Genomic DNA, 11219 nt, shown 5'->3' with positions numbered 1-11219 from the left:
GGATCTTGGTCTGTTTTGGGATAGTATGCAATAATTCCCCTGGTTACTTAGCTAACTTGCAGAAAAACAATATCATATTCCGACCAGATTGATTTACTGGCATTTCCTATTATTTACTAATAGAAAACAATATGATGCATGGAACAGTAAATCAAGAAATTATAAGTGTTACCTTACATCCTTGCCAATTGTAGACAGTGTCAAAACTGTCAATAGTCTACAATATAGCGTTCAGCATTGACAGTACCTAACCAGTACCTCTTTCCCCCCAATCTTTCTCTCAGGTGAAGGACATCTCACTGGAGGCCACAGGAGCTTTGTGAAGCCTGCTGGACACAATGCGTGGAGAGATGACCAACCAATCACTGTTGATGAGGGGAGTGGAACCTCAACCCAGCACTTTATTGTGATAGAGGTTTGTGTAATAGTATTACATCAAAATTACAGTTCATCAAATGTGGCCAGTTTATTTCAGAAAGGCTCCCCTCTGCTATTCACTTGCTCACATCCCTACAACATTGTTATCCAATTCTACTCATGCACCGGTAATAGCCTCCCCTTTTCTTGCGTCAGTCTGCAGATGAAAATGCAGCAGGTCCTGGGGTCAAGCTGGAGAGGACTGAACGAGAGAAGGACCAACAGCACCAGACTGGAGCAGCGGCTGGAGTGGTGCCCTCTGTAGCCACCGAGGATCTCACCGCTGCGCCCCAGGCCAGGACCCGACGCAGGATCACGGAGGTCAGTGGAACGCTGAACGCCATCCTCAAGTCAGAGACAGACACAGAGACTTTAACTGTAACACAAAAGCTCTTACACACAGGATCTGATCACAGATCAGACCCAGAGAGACTGGGCAGTCGTCCTGCTCCTGGCTCAGAATACTTACCGGTATTTCACCAGAGCCAGGGGACGGTTAATTCCCGTGGAGATGGTGACACGTTAGACACTGGCGGTGATGATCCATCTTGTTCTTACACTACAGAGATGAACCCTGGCAACATGCTCTTGGGTTTAGAGAGACAGACTGATCTGTCTAGAGGGGAATGGAACCGGTACAGTAGTAGTGTATACTCTGAAGGGTGCCTAGATAAAGGGGAGGTTATAGTGGTAGATGACGTGACTGTGAAAGTGGAGGGCGATGCTCCTCCCACATGGAATGCAGATAGTCACCTAGGAGACGGACACTCACAGGACGGAGATTTATTTGATTACAGGGGAAGCTTAGATACAAATCTAAATGTCACGACCCACTCCCCTTTACACGCGTTCAGGGATCACGATGCCGTATTCACGTCGAAGGCACTTTCCGATTCACACGGCAGCGATCTTTTCAATCAAGTACTGAACTCAAACGACAGGGATATAGCCCAGTCTCAGGGAGGGGGAGCCACATCGGGCAATAGTAAAGAGAAACGGTTCCTCTGCATGTTCTGTAACAAAGGCTTCAGCTGCCCCCAGAAGGTGGAGATCCACCAGAGGGTCCACACAGGAGAGAAACCCTTCAGCTGTACCCAGTGTCATATGTGCTTTGCTGAGGCTGGCAACCTGAAGAGGCACCAGAGGGTCCACACAGGGGTGAAACCCTTCAGCTGTACCCAGTGTCATATGTGCTTTGCTCAGGCTGGTGACCTGAAGAGGCACCAGAGGGTCCACACAGGGGAAAAACCCTTCAGTTGCCTCCACTGTGAGAAGAAGTTTTCCCGCCAGCACCAGCTGAAGATGCACCTGAAGGTTCACACGGAAGAGAGGCCATTTGCCTGTACACACTGCAGAAAGAGGTTCTCAGAGAGGAGCTATCTTAGGATACACCAGCAGAAAAACCATTCCTCTCTATAGCATAGAAAGTAACCATTCCACTCGATAGCTTCTGATGTTTAGCTCAATCCCTGCATTAAAGGCAAAGATTCATTTTCGTTGTTGTCAGCAAAAAGATAACGTTAGTAATAGATTTCAGTGTTGAATATTTCTGGGTAGGATATTGCATCCAGACATTGTGTGTTATATATGGTATATTTTAGCCGGGAAAGTCAGTTACATATTGTGTTTGTTCTGTGGTGCCTATATAATGTTCACAAATGCCTAGTTCCTTACTTTCATTCAACTACTTCATCTTTTTCCTAAGACACTTGTACTGAGAAAATGTATGCAGTTTATCTAGGTCCTGCAGATTTTTTTGTTGAGTGTGTGTGTGTTTGTGTGGTTTTCATATTGTGTATTTAAAACTTGTTTATGTTTAATAAACACAAAATGGTAATTTTCATTCTAAGACTTTCATTGAGTATACATCACATCTTATCTCACCCTATTCTGCATACACATTACAGCGCTTCATAGCCAAGTTAGTCACTAGTTAACAAAGTCATGATTATGGCTAAACCCTGCCTATTTCTAAAATGTATCTTCTTAAAATTAGATTATAAACTTAACTACACTGCTATACCTTATGCCTAATCTTAAATTAAAACCAAAAAGCACTTTTGTTTTCATTAATGTTTGTTATAGCCAATTTTATTGCGTGGCTGTGTTAATCAGCGACAACCAATACCTAACAAACACCTACTGTACACGTCAAAAGATTTTAGTCATGTTTGTCTGATGTTGACTTTTGACTTATAGCTTATCATATGGTGCCTTCAACATATTTATGTCCACCATGATGGGTTTAAAAACAATGAAGTCATTCTGTAACTACAGTATAGGATTCAAACGTAGTGGGGATGGGTAAACACTCCATGTTGAAATTGTGTTTATTATCTGTGTGTACATACCTGAGGGAGTGTATGTCTGTGTAATCTGTATCACCTGTCTCTTCCAGGAGGAGGGTCCAGAGGTACTGCTGATGAAGGAGGAGGGGTGTGAGGAGGGTCTGGGGAACCCTGAGGGGACTATGGTCATGGAGGACAACGACACTTCACCTCCTCCTGAACCCACAGAGGAAACAGCTGAGCAGCACAGGACCACACACAGTCTCACTGAGGTGAGTGCACTGTGAACTACTGTCTGAGTGGTGTTTGGTCAGAGCCTGTATCCACAAAGCATTTTAGAGTAGGAGTGCTGATCTAAGATCAGTTTTGCCTTTTAGATCATAATGAATATATAGACAGGTGGGGACCTGGGCCCAGATTCACAAAACACATCTTATGCTAAAACTTACAAACTATCTTAAGAATTTTTGGGGGACCCTTCTTGTTCTTAATTCATAAGATAGTTAGTGCAATTCCTCAATGTCTTAATATTTAATGATCTTCTTCCGAATCTTCTTAAGATATTTGTTGCTAGGCAACCGTTTTATCTAGATATTTAGCTAGCAATGGCAATCATGTTAGCATATTTTGTACTGAGATGACTGTTCTTGGGTTTAATATAATCAATGCTGAACTTTCAGATGAAGTTTGAGAGTGAATTAAACATGTTCAATTGCTTTCATGACCTTTTTCTCTCAATGCCTTGAGTTTATGACAAGAGTTTAGCTATCTTGGAATTAAGAACATTTCCAATAACTTTATTTTCAAGAATCTAATTTCTTAACTTTTTGCTTAAGGAGAAACATTAGAAATAGTTTAAGAACATTTCAAATAACCATTTTGAGGAATAGCAACTTTCCTTAACTTTCTTCTTATGTCTATAGTTAAGGAAAAAATGGCAGTTAAGAACACGTTTCTTCTTAGGAAGGTTTTGTGAATCTGGGCCCTAATCCTCGATCAGCACTTCTACTCTTGAGAAAAACGTCTTATTTAAAACAAAATAATTATTTCTTTACAACACATCACACTCAACCAACATCAAAACACACAGCATTTCAAACACAAAGTATGAGAAGAGTACATCAACAATAAACCCCACATTGTTCTCTCTCATCCTGGTCTAAATACGTTTTGACTGTGGGGTTTATTGTTGATGTACTCTTCTCATACTTTGTTTACTTGATATCTAGCAAACTCATTCAAAACTGTCGTTGACACTAGCACACAGCCTATCCTTGCACCCACTGTTACAGCGGATTAATGAAATGCATAGTTCGGAGAAAATAGTTACAAAAATAAATGTTTTTCAAACAACTAACGTTAAAATAAGAGTACAAAGTGTGAACCACCTAGCTTTGGAGTAGTTACAATGTCTATTTCCCTGCCTTTGAGAGGAGCGGGCTAGTAGATACCCATAGACTTAGCAATTGCACCAAGCTACCTTCAACTTCCTTCAAACTGCATGCAGAGACATAAAAATGGTATCCATGAGTTTGTCTGACTGGGTAATTATGAAATCACCAAAGATACCAAAGTATCCATTTAACCAATTTACCAACTGGTGATTTCACCAGGCAGGCCAAAACTCCATCGCACCAAAACAGGCTGAAATTTCAGCCAAACTTTTTAAACAGCTTTTACACGAAACGGCATTATCATAATTTTCACAATTTTACAGTATTTTTCAAACCTAATAGTGTGGAAATGGATATAAAATACATATTTGACTGCACTGGGCCTTTGAGACGAGATTTATCAAGACCTGGGCCCGTATCCACAAAGTGCTGATCTTTCCAAATAACCTTACTCATTATGATCTAAAAGGCTAAACTGATCCTAGATCACTCCTACTCTGAGAGGTTACTTCATCCTATGGTACTACAGCCATGACATTTGTTTACTGTTGCTAGAAACTAATTTAATGGGACAAGTCTTGGAACAAATGAAGAAAGATTTTGATGGAGAAATATATTTAACATCTTACTCACTGTTAGCAGTTGATGTTATTCTTCAATAACAAACTCCAAAGCAAATCAGTGGGAGAAAAATAGATTTATTTGAAAAGGACAAATCATAGATGTTATGCTGGGAGGTAGATGTTCATTCCCCCTGTCCTCAGATTTTCTCCACAGAACAAATAAACAGGATGCCACTTATAACACCCCACCCTAGCCTGGGGTTGACCAATCAGATGACCTTGCAGTACAACTGGGCCAATGGCCAAATAACAAGTATCCTGTTCCAGACTCAATGTACAGACCAATGAAAACATGGCACACGTAGCTCTGAGTTCAGGACTGACATTCCAAAGATTCTAAACAGCTGTTTAACTGAAAACCAACTATTTCCATTGACAATTCCCTATTGACCATTAGTACTCTATTTAGTTTTTAGTACTCTCGTGTTCTCATCCTCTGCGTTGTGTATTTATCTTCAAAATAGTATTATAATCACCCAAAGCAAGGGGAATGGCAGTGCTGTTCAATAATACTATTAAGCACAAGTTAAAGTCTCGGTATGTTGAGCTCAACTGTCGATTTATTTTCAAACATGTTATATTGGGCAATGCAGAAGTGCTTATTGTGAATATTTATGGGCTGCTGAGTGGAACAGCAGTCTAAGGCATTGCATCTCAGTGTTAGAGGCATCACTACGGACCCTGGTTCAATCCTGGGCAGTATCACAACCGGCCGTGATTGGGAGTCCCATAGGGCGGCACACAATTGGCCCAGCATCGTCCGGGTTTGGGCTTGTCCGGGTAGGCCGTCATTGTAAATAAGAATTTGATCTTAACTGACTTGCCTAGTTAAATAAAGATTAAATAATGAGGATATGCCTTTGCTTTTTTTCTGATATTCAGTGTCAACTATACAATTTCCCAGAAATACAAAATCTAGAATATTACTATTAGATATGCTCATTAACAATGGGCTTGTAGACATCTGGCGAATACTACATCCAGTCCACAAGGTCTACTCCAGACTAGACTAGTTTTTTTGGTCCAATTTACAATCCGTGACAATGGATAACATTTTTATCTGATCACAGTCAGGTAAAGTTGGTTGTTGAAATAGAGGTAAACCTAGGGCTGTTGCGATGACCGTATTACCACCACACTGGCGGTCACGAGTCATGAAGGCAGTCAAATTCCACGTGACCGTTTAGTCGCGGTAATTATGCTTCTCCAAGCTCTGATGCTGCTGATGGTCATTAGTAGCCAACCAAACGTGCTAACTGCCTGGTACTCAGCACTCTATTGTCCCTCTAATCACACTGAAATCAATGCAAATGTATTCGAAAATCCAATCAAACACTTCTTGAGCTCCCATGAGCTCATGTTGTGCAACATTTCAAAAGGCCATGCAATTGCGTGAGAAAACAGAGTGATTGCCTCTATTAAAAATAGGAGGATCGGCGTTCTATAGGCTAGGCATGAAAATAAACCACGGGGAAGTGTCCTCCATTCGGTATTTAAGTGCATAGATGACATGTATTTTCTCATGTTGACCCTAGTTCGATACAGGTGCATGATAATGGTCCATTCTAAATCAAAACAAATTTCACACATATACAGAATAATATGTAAAGGCAAGATTAAATCAAGAATAGTCTGATGTGTGGCAATATTAGCCTATCACTTATGAATGATGCCCAGCATAAGAAACAATGCATTTTTTGCGACTTTTTCGAGTCATAGTCACACACCTCATGTAGCCTAGCCCATAGGCCTATATGTTTCAATAAGGTTTGTACCACAACTAAAGTCGTCAAATAAGTTCAGAAATGCTTTCTCTCACGTGAACTTTCATGTGCCTTAATAACAAACTTGTATGCTGTCTATAAATACAAATCAAATGGTTAAATTACAAACCTAGTTGGTTTAGCCAGAGAAAGACAGCAAATCATGGCTAGCGGGAAGGTTGCTAAAATATTGAGTGGGCTGGACATGCAGAGAGATTAGTTTAGATTATTCTGCCATATAGCACGCGCTGTCTATTTGAGCTGGTCAGTATGTCTAGGTAATCCTGTCTAACACTGCTTTTATTTTTATGGATCCCGTAGTAAAAATGCATAAACCTAATGTCAAGTTAATAAAGTGTACTGTTAACTAGCTAACGTTAGCTGGCTGGCTCGCTAGCTAACGTTATGTGTATGCTCTCTACTTTCTGGAGACCGCGAGTTTTGAAATCAGTGGAATTTGAGTATGATATCTAAGGAGATGGAGTAAACACCTGTCTCCGGATTACATCTTCAAACTAAGGGCAACCGTGGCATCCGACAGGTGTCGCGTCCAACCATGATGTATACTGGTAAGATAGTCTAGCTAGCTACATTTTCAGATATTACAGGTTTCTAGACACATTTGCTTGACTAGTTATAGCCTAATGTTCACTAGCTAGCATTGAACCTGGTTGGTTAGCTACCTGCAGATTCATGCAGGGTAGTAATGTCATGAGTTGGGATTATGGGTCATTGTTTACCTAGCTAGGTACACGTCTTAACAAAAGACTCGTCTTAGTGTGCCAGAGGGCAGAATTACGGATGAATTTACGAACGCTCAACACCCGTTGAAAAAAGCCGGTGTCAGTAAACATTGGGGAAAAAGCTAAATTATATTGTTGCCAGCTGCACAGTTAGTCACCATCGCTCTGGATAATATGAAAACAGCTTAAACAGCTCTGCTAGGTCCAATAAAATGGTCAGTGGGGTGTTCTCTCATTATCTGTCTGGATGTAGCTAGCCAATGTTAGCCAGTTAGCTTGGGTGCTTGACTGCCGTTGTGAGGTCAGAACGGCCAGAGCGTCCAGTGTGAGCTCTGAACTCTAAACGCTATGAATTTACGAATGGACAATCTGACAGCACAGTTGCAGTCACCAACGCTCTGAATAACATAGCAGCCTAACAAGCAAATTTGTTCTTAACTGACTTGCCTAGTTAAATAAAGGTTAAATAAAAATGTAAAAACAATCTTGTAATTATGCTACCACTTTCCCCCATTTTGACAATTCTCTCAACTTAATCGCAAAACATTACACAGATGAGGAAACCAAATGAGGCCTCAAACAACTTTTAACTTCCTTGCACTAGTATATCATTGTAAATGATCATCTGTTGGTTCACTGAGTTTTTACCTTAATATAAAATATCCTTCATTGGGAATGATATAAACATTAAATATTGTTTCAAAAATTCTTAGCCATCTAAATCAAGTACATCTTCCATCAGTACAAAACAATTCATCATGTCGATACTGAGCATTGGTCAGCATGGTAGAAATAACAATTTCCATCCCAATAGAACCATCTGTAGAAACTTAAATTAGCATATCTTGCTGGACAAATCCAGGTAGTGGCTCCCTATTTGTCACATTTCTTTCTTTAGTGCCTAATGAACATGACTTCGGGACAAGCATCGTGATCCCAATATGTATTAGGCGTTGCCTATGGACTCTATGTTCCATTAGCATAAACCTGCTATAGTTCCCGAGTATTATCATCAAAAATTCCAATTTGGCAATGGATATAAATCAAATATAGGATCACTTTCACTCTCAGGATCAGAGTTCACCTCTCCATTCACCAAGGCATGCTGAGAATAGTCTCAAAATAGTACACAACTTCTTTACCCATGTCACTATTAGCATAACAACAATCAATCCCTAATACATTAATTCCCCCAATTAACATATTACAATTTACTCAAATCAATCAGTCAGTTAAAAAAATCATTCAGCTTCCAAATCATAATTAAAACCCAATTAATTATCCAACAAAAATGTTGAATGATATTGCTCAGTGATTCACATTGGTACTGTCACTCAAAATTAAAATCCTCAATTTAACATACTTCAACACTGGCAGAATGTACATTTATATTAACATACAATATATTAAACTTATAATTAACTCTCTCATCAGGGTTATAATTACAATCTTTTCAGTCTCCTGAGGGGGAATAGATTTCGTCGTGCCCTCTTCATGACTGTCTTGGTGTGCTTGGACCATATTAGTTTCTTGTTGATGTGGATGCCAAGGAACTTGAAGCTCTCAAACTGCTCCACTACAGCCCCGTCGATGAGAATGGGGGCGTGCTCGGTCCTCCTTTTTCTGTAGTCCACAATCATCTCTTTTCTCTTGATCACGTTGAGGGAGAGGTTGTTGTCCTTGCACCACAAAGTCAGGTCTCTGACCTTCTCCCTATAGGCTTTCTCATCGTTGTTGGTGATCAGGCCTACCACTGTTGTCTCATCAGCAAACTTAATGTTGGAGTCGTGCAGTCATGAGTGAACAGGGAGTACAGGAGGGGACTGAGCCCTCACCCCTGAGGGGACCCCATGTTGAGGATCAGCGTGGCAGATGTATTGTTACCTACCCTTACCACCTGGGAGCGGCCCATCAAGAAGTCCAGGATCCAGTTGCAGAGGGAAGTGTTTAGTCCCAGAGTCCTTAGCTTAGTGATGAGCTTTGAGGGCACTATGGTGTTGAACACTGCGATGTAGTCAATGAATAGCATTCTCACATAGGTATTCCTTTTGTCCAGGTGGGAAAGGGCAGTGTGGAGTGCAATAGCGATTGCATCATCTGTGGATCTGTTGGTGCAGTATGCAAATTGGAGTGGGTCTAGGGTTTCTGGGATAATAGTGATGATGTGAGCCATGACCAGCCTTTCAAAGCATTTCATGGCTACAGATGTGAGTGCTATGGATCGGTAGTCATTTAGGCAGGTTACCTTAGTGTTCTTGGGCACAGGGACTATGTGGTCTGCTTGAAACATGTTGGTATTACATACTCAGACAGGGAGAGTTTGAAAATGTCAGTGAAGACATTTGCCAGTTGGTCAGCGCATGCTCTGAGTATACGTCCTGGTAATCCGTCTGGCCCAGCGGCCTTGTGTATGTTGACCTGTTTAAAGGTCTTACTCACGTCGGCTGCGGAGAGCGTGACCACGCAGTCGTCCAGAACAGCTGATGCTCTCATGCATGTTTCAGTGTTACTTGCCTCGAAGCGAGCAAAGAGGTTATTTAGCTCCTCTGGCAGGCTTGTCACTGGGCAGCTCTCGGCTATGCTTCCCTTTGTAGTCTGTAATAGTTTGCAAGCCCTGCCACATCCGACAAGCGTCGAAGCCGGTGTAGTAAGATTCAATCTCAGTCCTGTTTTGACGCTTTGCCTGTTTGATGGTTCGTCGGAGGGCATTGCGGGATTTCTTTTAGGCTTTCGGGTTAGGGTCCTGCTCCTTGAAAGCGGCAGCTCTACCCTTTTTTGCTCAGTGTGAATGTTGCCTGTAATCCATGGCTTCTGGTTGGGGTGTGTACGTACTAGAGGTCGACCGATTTATGATTTTTCAACGCCGATACAGATTATTGGAGGACCAAAAAAGCCAATACCGATTAATCTACCAATTTTTTTATTGTTTATGTATTTGTAATAATAACAATTACAACAATACTGAATGAACACTTATTTTAACTAATACATAATACATTAATAAAATCAATTTAGCCTCAAGTAAATAATGAAATGTGTTCAATTTGGTTTAAATAATGCAAAACCAAAGTGTTGGAGAAGAAAGTAAAAGTGCAATATGTGTTTTGTAAAGAAAGCTAATGTTAACGTTCCTGGCTCAGAACATGAGAACATATGAAAGCTGGTGGTTCCTTTTAACATGAGTCTTCAATATTCCCAGGTAAGAAGTTTTAGGTTGTAGTTATTATAGGAATTATAGGACTATTTCCCTCTTTACCATTTGTATTTAATTAACCGTTGACTATCGGATGTTCTTAGTCACTATAGTATTGCCAGTGTAACAGTATAGCTTCCATCCCTCTCCTCGCTCCTCCCTGGGCTCGAACCAGCAACACAACGACAACAGCCACCACATCGAAGCAGCATTACCCATGCAGAGCAAGGGAAACAACCACCCCAAGGCTCAGAGCGAGTAGCGCACGCTAACTAGCCAGCCATTTCACTTCAGTTACACCAGCCTCATCTCGGGAGTTGATAGGCTTTGAAGTCATAAACAGCGCAATGCTTAACGCACAACGAAGAGCTGCTGGCAAAACGCATGAGAGTGCTGTTTGAATGAATGTTTATACGCCTGCTTCTGCCTACCACCACTCAGTCAGATACTTAGATACTCGTATGCTCAGTCAGATTATATGCGATGCAGGACACGCTAGATAATATGTAGTAATATCATCAACCATGTGTAGTTAACTAGTGATTATGATTGTTTTTTATGCTAGCTAGCAACTTACCTTGGCTTACTGCATTTGCGTAACAAGCAGTCTCCTTGTGGAGTGCAACGAGAGAGAGGCAGGTCGTTATTGCGTTGGACTAGTTAACTGTAAGGTTGCAAGATTGGATCCCCTGCGCTGACAAGGTGAAAATCTGTCGTTCTGCCCCTGAACGAGGCAGTTAACCCACCGTTTCTAGGCCGTCATTGAAAATAAGAATGTGTTCTTAACTGACTTGCCTA

At 41.1% G+C, this 11219-nt stretch overlaps 2 protein-coding genes across 3 annotated transcripts in view; both read left to right on the top strand.

The window, feature by feature from the left end:
* The window catches only part of LOC135506901 (zinc finger protein 777-like), a 199309-nt gene that overhangs the window by 171177 nt on the left and 16913 nt on the right, over nt 1-11219 (top strand). The window lies entirely within an intron of this gene.
* On the top strand, nt 751-2260 carry LOC135506914 (oocyte zinc finger protein XlCOF22-like). Its single transcript, XM_064926346.1, has one exon. The coding sequence runs from the start codon at nt 985-987 to the stop codon at nt 1834-1836; it is 852 nt and encodes a 283-aa protein (XP_064782418.1). The 5' UTR covers nt 751-984; the 3' UTR covers nt 1837-2260.

Source organism: Oncorhynchus masou, chromosome 20 (genome assembly GCF_036934945.1).
Source record: "Oncorhynchus masou masou isolate Uvic2021 chromosome 20, UVic_Omas_1.1, whole genome shotgun sequence".
NCBI lineage: Eukaryota > Metazoa > Chordata > Actinopteri > Salmoniformes > Salmonidae > Oncorhynchus > Oncorhynchus masou.
The sequence above is the reverse complement of the archived record's forward strand: the minus strand, read 5'-3'. Positions and strand labels throughout refer to the sequence as shown.

Bases quoted from the DNA above. Each gene is read 5' to 3' on its own strand.
- LOC135506914 (XM_064926346.1), top strand. From the start codon at position 985: ATGAACCCTGGCAACATGCTCTTGGGTTTAGAGAGACAGACTGATCTG.